This window comes from Peromyscus leucopus, chromosome 3, assembly GCF_004664715.2.
Source record: "Peromyscus leucopus breed LL Stock chromosome 3, UCI_PerLeu_2.1, whole genome shotgun sequence".
In the NCBI taxonomy this organism is placed as follows: Eukaryota; Metazoa; Chordata; class Mammalia; order Rodentia; family Cricetidae; genus Peromyscus; species Peromyscus leucopus.
This window is the reverse complement of record NC_051065.1, coordinates 158,418,139-158,433,721: the sequence shown is the minus strand read 5'-3', so window position 1 is coordinate 158,433,721 and position 15,583 is coordinate 158,418,139. Positions and strand designations below refer to the sequence as shown.

Sequence of the window (15,583 nt, the reverse complement as noted above, 5' to 3'; positions counted from 1 at the left end):
TTAAACTGACAATCAGGGTGAACTGGGAGCGGGGAGATGGCTCGGCCCATAAAGGGCTTGATGTGCAAGCAAGAGGACCTGAGTTCAGTCCCCGCCCAGGGAGTGTGGGGGTGGGGGCAACATTGGGTCTAGAGAGATGGCTCGGCAGGTAAAGGTGCTTGCCACCAAGCCTGGTGACCTTAATTCAGTCCCAGGACCCACACGGCAGAAAGAGAGAACAGATTCCTTCGGGCTGTCCTCTGACCCTACATGTATGCTGTGGACTGCTCACCTGCTCAGAGAGAGAGACAGACAGACAGAGACAGACAGACAGAGACAGAGAATATGATTTTAAATTTTTAAATAATAAAACAACAAATATACAGTGTTTGGCCACCACAGCCAGTCACTAATCTAAGGAGAATCTACCAGACATTTCCAGTTCACCCAGTAGAATCCCCCACAAAGCCAATCTCCTCCCCTCCAGGATGGGAGGGCTCTTGATTATCTGTTCCTTATATTATCCCTATTCCCAGGTAGGGTCCTGGTGGCCCAGAGAAGGGACACATGCCAAGGTCACTTAGCAGCTAGCAAGAGACAGGGCTGGGACAGAGCCCACCTCCTTTCTCCAATGGGCAGCTGATTCTGGGAGGAGCCTGAGTACTCAGCGGACAAATTCCAGGGACTCCAGGAGAGTGGCTCAGCCCGCCTCCACAGAGTACCGGGAAGGCCAGGCCCTGGTGGACGGCAGGGAATGCCAGGTCTCCGCTTGCGTGAGGCCAATGGCCAGCACAGCCCCCTTTAAGGAGCGCTCTGCCATCCAGTCTTAATTTTAGCTTGGAGGCCTGCCACCGGCGGCTTTAACCAGAGGCCCGCTGAAGTTATGCAGGGCAGCTGTCAGCCGGCATGCTGGGTGGGGCCTATTTAGCCTCCAGGGGCACCGGTCTGGAGACCCCAAGCTTGGTCCTTCTGCCCCAGGACTGTCAACGGCACCGGCTACAAGGCTCGGACCTCCTCCTGAAGGTGCCCCAGCCCCACGATGATGACCGAAGAGCACTCGGATCTGGAGGCACGGATCATCAAGGACATTCACTGCAAGGAGATTGACTTGGTGAACCGCGACCCCAAGAACATCAATGAGGATATTGTGAAGGTAGGTTCTGTGCCCGAGCAGGACATCATGGTCCTCACACACTGAGAACCTCCCCAAAGCCCCTAGATACTGCCTTCTTCAAACCCCAGTGAACAGGCAAATCTGTACAGGCCTTAGAAGGCAAGAAAAAAACTTCTGCCACATGTGTGATGGGGCTGAGGGGAAGACACCAAAAAAATGCCTTCTTACTAGTAGCTCCAAGTGCTGCTCTTGGCTCTGGCCTCAGGCCCAGGAGGAATCGCTGGGAAAATTCAGAACCAGGCCAAGTGGGTTGCTCTACCATGCCAGCCGCACTTAGGCTGTCTCCATAGTGGACTTGGGGTTAATTTGAGGGCAACTTCACCGGTGACCCCTCCAAGAGGCACCAGTTGCTGTACAGCAATGCCTAGCATTTGTCCCTCTGGCACACCGGGACCTATAGGCCATCCCTCCAGTCCCCTGCCTCAGCCTAGCTCCCTGCCTCACCGCGGGCCTAGTGACCAGGACCAGGCGAAGGCCTCTCAGCAGGTGCCTGGAAGGAAACACTCAAGTCACGAGCCTCGGGTCCCCAAAATTCAATCTCCACTTAAAAGCCAGAGGGATCTCCCTCAGAGCGAAGTCCCAGCCACCAGCCTCAGAGTCCCCAGAGGGGCTGCGTTTCCCGACTAAGGACTGAGAAGCACAGGCCAGAGCTGTCTGTAGAATTACAGGTGCGGTGTGAGCCTTCTACCGGTCCCTGCAAACTGTAAAACCATCAACAGCACGGCAGCCACTCCTTACCAGCTGCTGTGTCCTGTACACGATGGTAGGCATGGTGCTGTTTTGGTATGACAGTCGCTGTGGTTTAGTTTTACACGTGTAGTTTTGTAAGATTAGACAAGAGTCAGGCCAGGCTGACAGAAAAACTAAACGGACAGTACCGAGATGGCCAGTGCACCCACCTGCTCTGAAATTTAAACTTTTTCTAGTAGTCACTTTCAAAAAAAGAAAAAAAAATCTAACAGCAGAAATTGATTTCTATGAGGCTGATAGGATGGCCCAGTGGATAAGGATACCCACTGCCAAACCTGAGGACCTGAGTTCAGTCCCGAGAACCTATGTAGTAGAAGGAGAGAACAGATTCCTGCAAGCCCTCTGACTTCCACACACACACACACCATAGTGCATGCACATACACACATGAACACACACACTAGTTAATTTGTTCATTTTTTAATTAATTTTTATGTTTTTAATTAAACTCTATATCCAGAATTGTAGCATCTCACCATCTAAGCTGCATAAAAGGCTATATATATGTTTCTAGAACTTTATGTCTATCTTATGCTGAGGACACACCTCAGTGTAGACCCCAGATTTTTCTCAGGAATGCATACTCCATATTTGGTTCATAAAACGTAATATTGAAAACTGATTCATATGCTCAAATTGTGCCAGACATTCTTAAGTTTTCCAACAGTGAAGCTGCCCCCTCTTTGTTTTTTGTTTTTGTTTTTTTGAGACAGGGTTTCTCTATGTAGCGCTGGCTGTCCTGGAACTCAATTTGTAGACCAGGCTGGCCTTGAACTCACAGAGATCTGTCTACCTCTACCTTGAGTGGGAGGATCAAAGGCATGTGCCACCAACACCCAACAATGCATCTCTCTTTCTATATTGTGATTATGATGACACAGAATTTAGAGACCTGGGGTCATATGAGCCACAGATTTTGGTAACACAACCAAGGGTTCATTCAAAGGCATGGCCTGAGCTGGCCTCCTTCAGGACAGTTCCTTCTACGTGGTGAAAACCCAACTTCTCATGTGCCTGTCCACACCCAACATAAGCTGGTGACTCCCCATGCCAGTCCCACAGAGCATGTCCCTATATCTTGGGCAGAAGTGCTTGCCTTCACTCCAGCCTACTCAGACTTCAAGGCCACTACCAAATGTCATCTCCTCCAGAAAGACTTTCCTGACTCCTATAGGAAGCCTCTCTGTCTTTTCCCTGGGACTGACCTCTAACAGCTCACACTGTTGTGTTTTATTGACGTAAGGTATTAAAGGTAGAGATGGAACTCCATGGGAGACATACAAAGCAAAAATTTCCAGCTTCAAAATACTAGAGAAGTGTAGCAGTCATGATTTCCATAGAGTGGTCCCACTGAACTGCCTAGTTTCAACTCCAGACTCCCCCAAAATGAAGACACTGGACATGTCACCCAAGCTTCTGAACCTCCTGTGGCATTGCAAACAGTACCATTTACCTCCATCAGGTAAATGAACCTCAGACAGCTCTGAGCAGCAGAAATGTCATGTGTGGGCAGAAGGAGATGAGGGATTTGAAGGTGTGTAGCATGGTCCCCACTCCCAGGAAGTATATAGTTAATTGGAACTAAACAGAGTCCTCAAGCAGTTTCCAGTCCAGAAGGCTGGAAAACTGAGCCCTCTGGAGTCCTTGGTGAGCCACTAGGGGTGAGGATGAGAAGTATGGGAAACCACAGTTTCTCGGGGAGGCTATGAGGGATATCAAGTGCAGAGGGGACTCGGATTCTACTGAACCAAGAGGAAGGTGGCGTCAACCCCTGGGTCCAGACTATGATCCAAAGAAAGAGACAGAGACAGCGGAGTAGATACCCTGCTTTTTGCAGTTTTTCTGAGGCAGAGGGGTGTCCTCTTTGGCAAACCCTGATCCCCATTCAAATAGCTCCTAAAGACTACATCAAAGATGCACAAATAGTTTCGTCCAGAGGAAATTAACTTACATTGTTTGGTCATTGTCTGCTTTGGGAAGCTGTCTGGCATTTCCTTTCCTTCATTTTTAATGAGCCAGAAATGAAACATTTAGAAATACAGAACCAGAAGAATTTCAGGAGATAAATACCACACACAGGTTCTCCACACACAGTCTTCAGGACTGTGTATTTGTTTTTTGTTTGTTTGTTTGTTTGTTTGTTTGTTTGTTTTTTAAAGAAGGGGAGAGAGAGCTGACTGTCTGAAGGGTGGGAGTAGGCTGTCAGAACAGGACAGCCTTCTACTGCCTGGGTCCCTGTCATCACCTGGAAAAGAAACAAGACAAGGATGGATGGCAGGTGAGAGGGGAGGACAGAGAGATAAGACAGAGGCCAAGGCCGGAGGCACAGAAGGCCACAGCATCATGCTGAGTGGCCTCTGCCAGGTTGTTCTCACATGTCAGCAGGGTCCTTGTGTCCTAGGATGAATGGCAAGGACAGAATCTGGGAAGCGCCAGCTGTGGTCCCCATTTCTGGCGGCAGCTAAGACACTAAGCTTGCTGAGTGTCTTGAAAAATTCTTTTGGGTAGAGAAGAGGGACATATACTTTCCTCTGCAATCAGCTGCCAGATTTCACACAGTAAAACCCAAGAGAGAAAGGAGACAGAGCCACCAGGGGAGCCCCAGCACAGGGAGGCATTTCCTAGTGGAGCTGCCCTTGAACCCAGGCTGGAAAGAGAGAATCTGATCAAAATGGAACCTATACACCCGCTAGACTTGAACTAGTCTCTCATACTCAGGTCAGGCCCCTGGCTGAGTAAAAGTCATGAGAGATGACAGCTGAGGAATTGGGAAGAGGGCACTTCATTCCCTTCCCCCACCCATTCCTGCTGTGGACCCCCACAAGTCACTGAGAACCTGCTGCATACCAGGCACCATGCTGACATAGAGGATATGGTGGGAGCTGGATGCGCACCACATCCCAGGCTTTGGGGCCACTGGGCTCACTAGTACATGTGCCCCCACATGATGGCACCTCCTGAAGACTCTAGCAGCCTTCCCCATGCATGCCTAGAAACCCCACCAGCCTACCCCAGCCACTGGAGTCACTTCTGAGAAGGCTCATGGCTGATTCCAAGTCCTTTCCTCACTGGCCCACACATGGGCACTACTAAGTCCTGAAGCAGCAACTTTATCTCCCCCTCCTTGAGTGCCTCAAGTCAGCCCCAAAGAAAGAGCAGCAGATAGATGTAGCTGAATTCTCCACCTGCTTCCAATTCACACCTGCCACAAAACACCCTCCTCCTTCCAATGGCACCTTCTGCTTCTCAGCTAAGGCCAAGAAGCGCTGAGAGGAGCCAGCCGTCTACCACCTCCCTCAAAGTCCCACTTCAAGCTTTGGTGGAGCTGGGACACACTGGGCAGTAATAAAGCTGACCCAATGCTTCCCCTTGGGAAGACTCCAAGCCTTGCCGATGAAACTAGACTAAGGAGCCAGTATAGGGGAAGGTGCCAAATGCCATAAGCTTGTGTCAGATGAAGTGTCCTGGAAGGTTAGGGGAGAAAAGTGACTTGTGCCTGGGAAAGTCAGGGGCCATCTTCATGGCAAAACGATACCCCAAGTGGAAGTTTTAAAATGAGAAAAATTTTAAATGAAGAACAGGCATTCTTAAAAGATGAGTGGAGTGAGCAGTGCTATGCAGGCTTTTCACAGTTGTAGGAAGAATATTGATGGAGTTGGTGAATGTGAGAGGCAGGTGTTGTTACCACCCCTGCCTGTGTGCATGCAGACATTACTAATGGATCACAGTACTTTTCCAGGAAGCCAAGCCCCACCAGCTAGTCAGAATTGGTACCACAAATAGAGCCTCTTTTCTATTCTGACTGCTGGAGAATACTGAACCATCCAATGAGAAAAGCCCAAAGCACCCAAAAGAGAATTTGTGGGTGAGAAAGCAGTAATGCATGTTGAGGCTGGATCATGGTTCACTCAGTCCTCACTGGCACTTCCTTCCTGTGCCTTGCCCTCTGTAAAGTTCCTCTCAAAATGACGACATGGTCTCTAGGGAGATGACTCAGTCAGAAGAGCACTTGCTGCCCAAGCATGAGGACCTGAGTTTAGTTCCCAAGGACCCACATAAAAAGTCAGGCAGGGCTGTATGTGCCTGTGACCCCAGCACCGGGGCTGGGCAAGGTGAAAACACCCCTGAGCCTTGCAGGCTAGCCAGGCTGGCTGGAAAGGTGAGTTTCAGGTGAGAGACTGTCTCGGGGACATGAAGTGGAGAAGCAACTGAGGAAGATTCATTGTTGGCCTCTGGCCTCCATACACACACACACACACACACACACACACACACACACACACACATGCTTGCATACATATGAACATACACAAAGCTATATGGAACTAATATAGAGGGATCCTCACTTAGTGATACAGAGACTATGTCCGTCTAGAGCAGTGGTTCCCAACCTTCTTAATGCTGCAACCATTTAATACAGTTCTTCATGTTGTGGTGACCCCAACCATAAAATTATTTTGTTACTACTTCATAACTATAAAACTATAAGTTTGCTACTGTTATGAATCATAATGTAAATATCCATGTTTTCTAATGGTCTTAGGCAACCCCTGTGAAAGGGTCATTCAACTCCCAAAAAGGGTCACCACCTACAGGGTGAGAACAGCTGGTCTAGACCTTTCAAATGTGGTCTCCTTTTGAGGATTTAGCTTGCTAAAACACGGTTCCCTGTGTTCTCCCATCAGAAGTCTTTACCAAGGCAGAGAATGTCTGGTGCTTTCATTTTTGACATCAGCAAACACGCCCCTACCCCAGCTTCTAGAAAATGAACCTGGGACCCAGGGTGCTTTCCCCAGGGACACACTTTTATCAGTAATCAACTGCTGTGCAATCCATCACCCCACCAGTCTGTGGCTTTGTGGAGTTGGCTGGGCAGTTCCCCTCTCTCTAGGGACATGCCCTACAGCTTCAGTCAGATTGTAGTCAAAGGCTGACATCACTTGGAGGCTCTTCTGAGCTGGACCATTCAAGAAGGTTCTGTGCTATTCTAGGACACAGGTAGAGACAGAGGACAGGACTCAGTTGGATGCTGGGATGCCTGAGTCTCTATCTCAGAGTTTTAGGACTATTTCTAGAAGAGTGGGTTGTAATACACACTTAGCACCACTGGCTTCTAGAGCAAGGTATAAAAGTAAGCCACACCAAAAAAAAAAAAAAAAAAAAAAACAAAACAAAAAACTGGTGACTCAGAAGTCCTCAAAGCAGAAGGTGCCAGGACTTCCTGGTGTTCAGTTTGGAGCTGGCCCAATACTCTCTCTGTCACATTCTGGTAGTTAAAATGAGTCACATGGCAAGCTCAGGCTTGAGATGGGTCAAGACCACCCACGGACATAGATACAAAGAGTTGTGACTCATTGAAGGTTATTTGAGGAGACTTGCTAGCCTGCAGCCAAAAGCTAGTACACAGTCTAGGGCTCCAGCCAAGGCATTTCCATCACTCCCTACCCCACCTGCACCATCCTCACCAAAGGCACTAGCTGAGAGAGCAAGAGAGATGCCGGAAGGAGCCAGCAAGAGGCTACATGCCAAAACCCGCACTGGGAGGACAGTGGGGCCCTGCTAGCCAGTCTCATTCTCACTGCCTGGGGCCCTGTTTTGGTCTCTTCCCTGGTCCTTTACACAAACACACGTCCCTTTGTATTCCAGCAAGGGTTCTCTGAGTAGCCCTGTTGGATGCTCTCAGCCCAAGCTACTGGTAATACCTGACCACCTCCTGCACTGTGTTCTGAGCTTCAGCTCCTGCTGGGGTATCCAGCTGTAGAGAATGGAGAAAGCCTGGAGTGAGTGAAGTCCTGAGTGAATGTGTGCTATGGACAAAGGAACAGTCATGTCAAAGGAAGAAGGCCCCAGAGCCTCAGACCTATGCAAGAACAGTGAGGGTCAGAGGTAAATGGCAAAACCTCCTGCTCTGGTGCGTGAGGATGTTGATAATGTGTGCAGAAAGTGTCCACATAGCTTTCTTCCTCCGATACTCACTGCCTAAATACTGCTCTCCCATAGAGGCTGCTCCTACAAAGATCAGTTAAACCAGGCTCCTTGATATAACTCCATACCACAAACCCTGCCTCTTTGTTCAGCTTTATGCAATAACCTCGCTTCTCTGTTCAACTCTATATAATAAATATGCTGAGCTTCCAGGGTGCTGTGATTTCTCCACCCGAGAACTCAGTCCCCCTGGCCCCAGCTTTCTGTCTGTCTGTCTGTGTCTGTCTTTTCTCCATTTCCTTACCACCCCAGTCAGGTCCATCCCTGGAGCAGTGCTGGACAAGGCCCCCAGCCCATGTGATGACCCTGGACAAGAAGCACGCAGAGGAGATTCAGGCACAAGCTTCACTGTCTGTCTGACTTGGGTTGCCTTCTGCTTGGCCCTTAAACACCCTCTGAAATGACTAGTATAAGATGCGTGGGCAGAGATTGATCAGTAGAGCCCAAATGCATTGTGAGTATTATCATGGTCACCCCAAATCACACAGAAATCTGCTAGTATCATTTCTAATGAAAGAAGTAAATCTCATCCATCTTTTAAGACTGTTTTGGCAGCTATCATCTCATTTTACCTTATAATTTTATACATCAGTGCTGTTCAGACTGTGTGGGTAAGGGTCGGTCCTACTGTGATCATCCCAGTCTGTTGTCCAGCAAGACTTTTGTAAGACATAGTAAAGATTAATGATCAGAAATATAAAATGAAAAGTGGATATGTAGTATAAATCCTCATGGAGATTATTATTCAGTAGTCATGAAATGGCTGCATTGAATCTCTATGACTATTTCCAGCACCAAGTCAGCTTCTGTACTGACCTTCTGGGACTGAATGGCCACCCTTTTACATGGCAAGACAGCAAGCAGGCCAGGACACCAGGACCCAGCTACACTAAGCTGCTTGCTCCTGTCTTCTGCCTCCCAAGCTGATGCTATGCTGAGAACTGTGTCTATCCTCTCTTGTAGAGTTCAACACAGCAAATAACTAGACTCCCAGAGAAGAAAAGTGTGGCACCTTGAATCACACCGTAACTCAACAGCCAAGCAGAAGCTAGAATCCCAGCACCACCTCCCCCACTCCTAAATACCTTATCTGAATTGGCCTGACCCTGGATGACCAAGGATTCAGTCATGTGGAATTCTGCGTGGGGGCAGAATTTTGACAGGGGTAGGTGCTGTCCTCCCCACCACCCCTGTCATCCTTAGGCAGCCCAGTGGTCCTACACCTACCTCCCCAACCCTCTCAGTGACTGCAGGGGCTGTGCTGGCCTGTGCCAATTACCCAACTGGCTTTCTTGGTACTCCAAAAATAACTATGCCAGAGAAGAAGACACAGGCCAAAAGAGTGGCAATCTTCCCTTCCCACCCTCCACATAGGTGGCTCTGAGGCTTCCTCAGCCCCAAGAAAAAGCCTTCCTCCTTCCGCTGCTGGAAAAGAAATAGGAAATGAAATCACAGTGCACTTGATGCACTGCCATGGCCAACTGCTGAGGGACACTTAGGAACACTTTTTATGAATGGCTCTCCAGACCAGCAGTGGTGACCAGAATGCTCTCAGTTCTCAGATTTAATTTGGGGGAGCAGCTGCCTCCTTCCAGCACAGCACAGCACAGCCCTCCAACAGCATGTTGCTATTTCAAAGAAAAGAGACCAGTTGCCACACATCCAGCCCTCGAAGATGATCCTAGGAAATAACTCAAGTGTGGATGCCAATGGTTTCTGGGAAGGAATGGTAATTAAAAAACACAACAGAGAGATCTTCATGGAAGGGACAAGCACTATAAGCAGAAAAAAAGAGAGAAAGAATCCCATCCATTATCAGCTGTCAATGAGAGGTATACACGGTTTGATGGGGTCAGCAGGAAAATCCCTCTTCATGACCTGGAATCTCAGCAGAACTTCTGAGACATATTTTATAGGAACTTAAGAGCATTTGAATAAGTACTTATCATTAATGAGCACCTACAGTGCGGTAGATATTGAGTACTGAGCACTGGGTGCTCAATAAGTATTTGTTTCTGTGGAAGAACAGATGGATCATGGATAGATAAGAATAAAAGAGGACAGATAGACAGGTGGACATGTGGATAGACAAACAGGAAGGGAGATTAATGAATGAATAGAGATAGAGAAGTGGGCAGATGGGTGGCTAGGTAGAAGATGGATGGGATAATGGATAGCAGAGAGACAATTAGATGGGTAGATAGATAGATGATAGACAGATAGTCATGTCAAACCCACCCATTTGGTCAGCAGCTGCACTGACACACAAGCCCACCTTTGGACCCTAGATTCCTAGTTTTTTGATCTTGGTGTGTTTGTTTTTTTGTTTGTTTGTTTGTTTGAGACAGGATCTCACACTATAGACAGACTGACCTGAAACTCGCTATGTAATCCAGGCTCTCACCAAACCTACAGCAATTCTCCTGTCTCAGCCTCCCTGAGGTTGGAATTATAGGCGTGGCTAGCTCTTTACTGAGGAATGCACTCTACTCCAGCCTCTGCCTCCATCAACAGCCGTTCCGCCGGCTTCCGTGTATCAGGTCCCCAAGATGTCCAACTTACAAAGAGTGCAGCTTGGTTTGGACTCAAAGTTTTGGATGTCTCAGTCCATGACAGAGGGCCCCATTGCTTTGACTCGATGATGAGGCAGTCCATCATGGCCGAAAACACATGTTGGAGCAAGCCGTTCACCTCATGGTAGGGAACTGAAAGGTGAAGAGGAAGGGACAAAGTCACCTTTAAGGTCACAACACCTAGGGTCTAACAACCTTCCGCTAGGCACCAGCTCAAAGGTTCTTTGGTCTCCCAGGAGTGCCACCCTGGGACCATGGCTTTAACACATGTTCCCTTAGAGGACATCTCAGATCCACACTCTAGCAGGAGCTAGCCATTCCTAACCCCACCACTCAGTGCTAGCCAGTGTTCTCAGTTTTCACATGTCTTGGTTTATTTAATCCTCTGACAACTGCTACAAAACAAGGCAAGGAAAATGCAGCCCAGAAAAACTCAAAGACCTGACTGGCTTGTCCAGCCAATAACAGCTTATGAGGGTCCGAAGCACAGCAGCCACTTTGGAGCCAGACCCAAACAGGAAAAGTGTGAGATGGAGGAAGTTGCTGAAATAAAGGGGCAGGCTGGGCTACAGTGACTGATGGCCCTCAGATCTGGGTGGGTGGTAAAGATAAAGAACTATGGTTCTGTCCTGGAATAGGTTTCTCTGCCTACCAGGGGCTAGATCTCACTGGGAGTGGTCACCCTCCCTGAGGGCTGCAGCAAAGCCAGATGTACCTTGGGTTCTGACTCCAGCTGTGCTAGTGGGAAGACATTGGATTAGTCAGGATGCCTGGCTTGAACCTGGTCCTGGTCCAAGCCAGAGCCCCCACTTCTGGGCCTCTATGCTCCCCCAGTAAGGTGATGAGGAATGGCAAGCCTGTCATCAGGGAGCCCTCTACTCAGGACTGTCGCATGAAAGGGAGGCGGGACAAGGATAGGTTGGGCAAGGAGGACAGTGGAGAGGAACCAGATGTGACAAAGTCAGAGAAGCAAATCTCGGCCCAAATGCCTCTTTGCTGGCAGAGTTCCTGAAGCCATGCGGGTCTCTCTACAAGCTACCCCAGGAGATCCTCTCTGGAAGGGTCTTGGCCACCATGGAGGTTGGAAAAGCCTCTAAGAGAGGTGAGGGTGGGGAATGAACCCATGTTAGGTTGGAAGGGCCCTCTAGCCTAGCTTCTGGGATTCTAAACTTTGGGAGGTCCCTGAAGACAACAGAAACTCTCCATTTTTGCTCCACATAAACCAAAGGTAAAGATGCCAGTTCTAAGCTGGGTGTATATAGCAATGGACCAGTAGCTCCCATACCTGTCCATCTTTCCAACTCACAACTACTACTGAAAAACAGGTATCACCAGGTTCTCACTGACCTCCACATCCATACTCACCCTGGTGCTCCTACTGCCCAGCTGCAATGACTCAGCAATCTGCTCAAAACCCAGATTCAGCTGAGCACTGCCCACCACCATTGAAGGGCCCATGGTAGTGAAGTCTCCCCACATCCCCTCTCCAGCACCACACTGATCCTTGCTTGCATTGACCTTCAGGAAGCACCTGTATCTCCTGAGGGCCACACTGTATAGCTCACTGGCTTCTAGAAGCTTCTGTTCTTTCAGCCCACATGCTCTTTTCCAACCTACAACCCCTCTGCCCACCTCATAGCCTTCAGACACCAGCTTCCCCCAGGAAGCTCCATACATAGTCTGAGTTAAATACCCCTTAGAAGTACCCAGGCCCAACCTCCAGCTTAACACAGCACTTACTACCCACATTAGCTCCATGAGGACCAGAGCTTATGACATGTCTACAACTGATCCATAAATCTCTGCAGAATAAATGACCATCCAACTTCTTTTTGTGTTTTGTTTTGAAACAGGGACTGATGTAACCCAAGCTGTCCTTAATCACTCTGTATAGTTGAGGATGACCTTGAACTCCTGATCCTCTTGGCCCCACCTCTCAAGTTCTGGAATTACATGGTCTGTGTGGCGCTAAGGATTGAACCCAGGGCTTTGCGTATGCTAGGCCAATGCTCTACCAGCTGAGCCTCACTCTAGCTCCTGGCTGCCAAACTTTCTTTAGGACCCCTACATAATAGGGTGTGTGTGTCTTAGTTAGGATTTATGTTGCTGTAATGAAACACCATGGTCAAAGCAACTTGTGGACGATAGGGTTTATTTCAGCTTACAGTTCTCAGGTCACACTTCATCAGTGAGGGAAGTCAGGACAGGAATTCAAGTATAGGAACCTGGAGGCAGGAACTGAAGCAGAGGCCATAGAGGAACACTAGTAGTCTGAATGTAATTGGCCCCCATAATCTCATAGGGAGTGGCATTATTAGGAGGTGTGGCTTTGTTTGACCTTGTTGGAGATGTGTCATTGTGGAGGTGGCCTCTGAGACCTCCTATGTTCAAGCCACACCCAGTGTCTCAGCTCACTTCCTGTTGCCTGCAGGATCAAGATGTAGCTAGCCCCTTCTCCACTGTCAGCTCCTTCTCCAGCACCATGTCTGCCTGCACGCCACCATATCCCACCATGATGATAATGGACTAAACCTCTGAAACTCTAAGCCACTCACAATTAAATGTTTTCCTTTATAAGAGTTGCTGTGGTCATGGTGTCTCGTCACAGCAATTGAAACCCTAACTAAGACAAACACTTTACTGGTTTGCTTCCCAAAGCTCGCTCAGCCTGCCTTCTTATACACCCCAGTACCACCTCCCAGGCATGGCACCACCCACAATGGGCTGGGCCCTCCCACAGCAATCGCTAATTAAGAAAATGCACCACCGGTCAGTCTGGTGGGGACATTTTTTTCAGTAGAGTTTCTGTCTTCCCAAATGACTCTAGCTTGTGTCAAGTTAACAACAACAAAAAAAAAACCTGGTGGTGTCATCTTTCCATCTCGATGACAAATACCTGAAATAAGCAGTGTATAGAAAGGTTCATTATACTCACAGCTGTACAGGTACAGTCCATAGTCAGTTGGCTGCTTTCAGTACTGTGGTAAGATAAGTACATCATGGTAGGAACACATGGTGAAGCCAAACTGTTCCTGATGGCCAGGGAGTAAGAAGAATGAAGGAGACCAGAGCTCCCAGTGTGCCCTCCAGAGCACATTTCAAATGCCCTGACTCCCCCGCTCTAGATCCCACTTCTTAAAGGTTCTACCATCTCACAGTAGTACCATCTTGGTGACCAAGCCTTTGCGGACCACTGCAGATCCAAACTATAGCAGGCCCTGTGACTCTAGCCCTGCCTTATTAAACGAGCTATTCTGCTTCTGAGCATGCTTTTACCCAAGCATAGGATGAGGAGGCTGGACAGGCTTCAGAGTACCTTGTTGCTATAGTATGTGGCAAGTTAGCAGGGCTGGGAACCACTTGATTTATCATCCATATTGGGCAATCATTAGAGATATAGTCCCAGACCTCACCAACACCTACTGAAGCTCAACAGACACCCCTAGAGTTATTTGTTTAATCTTTTGTTTAGTTTTATTTTAGTTATGTGTATGAATATTTTGCCTGTGTGTATACACACATACATATATATACATATATACATATATATGTACACACACACACACACACACACACACACACACACACTATGTGCCTGGGGCATGTGAAATTCAGAAGAGGGTGTCAGATCTCCTGGAACTGGAGTTATGGGTGATTGTGAGCCAGGTTATGGATGCTGGGAACCAAACCCAGGTCTTCTGTCAGAGCAGCAGGTGCTCTTAGCTGCTAAACCGTCTCTCTGGCTTCCCTCCCAGGGTGTCTGATGCAGGTATGTGAACACTAGAAAAGCCCACATAGGCTGTGAGTTGAGCTGTCCCCTTCTGGCTCCTGCAGGTAGATTTTGAAGACGTGATCGCAGAGCCCGAGGGCACCTACAGCTTCGACGGTGTGTGGAAGGTGAGCTACACCACTTTCACCGTCTCCAAGTACTGGTGCTACCGCCTGCTGTCTACACTGCTGGGTGTGCCCCTGGCCCTGCTCTGGGGCTTCCTGTTCGCCTGCATCTCCTTCTGCCACATCTGGGCCGTGGTGCCCTGCATTAAGAGCTACCTGATCGAGATCCAGTGCATCAGCCACATCTACTCCCTGTGTATCCGCACCTTCTGCAACCCGCTCTTTATTGCCCTGGGCCAGGTCTGCGGCAACATCAAGGTGGCCCTGCGGAGGGAAGGCTAACGCCAGGCTGGGCGATGGGGAAGGCTGGGCAGGGGGATTTGGGAAAGGTGAGCACCACGGCTCTGCTCCACGTGGGCTGTCTGAGAGCTCATTCTTTTGCGGTTCCTTTTCATTTCACCTCAAGACGGGAACACACGGGACAGGGGAGCCAGGAGGAAATGACAGCCCCGTTTGCAAACACAGGCCCCCTTGCTCTGCTCAGCCCACCACAATCCCCTGCGAGCCTGCCTGAGGGGAGATGGTTTGTTAAGAGGCAGCTACCGCAAGGCTTTGCGTTCTCATGTACTGTAATACCACAAACCAGCGCCAGTCCCCTAGAGGGTGACCCGGCTCCTCATGCACAAGAGAGCAAGCAGTGACTGCTGGATGAGGAGGGTGCTGCAATAAAGGGTTTCGGCTGCACCAGGGAACACCATGCTTTGTGTGTCCGTGAGTTGGTTGTGTGTCCTTCTCTGGTTCTGAAACCCAGAAAATTCAGTTGGACCCCTGGGCAAATTAGCCAGCACCAAGTTTGCTGGGCATAAGGCTCACCCATGTGAAGAGATTATTTTCACATGACTTCTGCTGCCCCCGAGGCTGCTAATGAGTACTCAGGGCAGGCGAGCATCCCCAGATATGTCCCAATCTCAAACACATCTTGTTATCGCCCCTCTGGCTCAGAAGACACTGAGCCCAGAGCACATCTGGCTTTGCCATGTGACATGTGTGGCCATCAGCCCTAGTAGATGCCATGAGTGTCTGAGGCCCCGGGCATATGTATCTGGGCCAGCTATGAACTCTTCTTCATCTCCCTGAGCTATGAACACCTCTTCATCTCCCCCAGAGTATAAACACACACGAGTTTTCAGATTGCTTTCCACACATTCCCCACTGGGAACTCGGTCCCTTCCAGGTGACAGTAAAGAATCCCAAGTCTCCAGTTAAACCACAGCACACGGTGGGTTTG

The 15,583-nt window shown here is 49.0% G+C and overlaps 1 protein-coding gene across 1 annotated transcript; it reads left to right on the top strand.

Annotated features, from left to right (window-relative positions):
* The first annotated feature begins 681 nt into the window (after positions 1 to 681).
* Positions 682 to 15,054, top strand: Cav3 (caveolin 3). Its single transcript, XM_028863873.2, has 2 exons — positions 682 to 1,132; positions 14,296 to 15,054. Exons 1-2 carry the CDS (start codon positions 1,019 to 1,021, stop codon positions 14,635 to 14,637), a joined length of 456 nt encoding a protein of 151 aa, XP_028719706.1. The 5' UTR covers positions 682 to 1,018; the 3' UTR covers positions 14,638 to 15,054.
* The last annotated feature ends 529 nt before the right edge of the window (positions 15,055 to 15,583 follow it).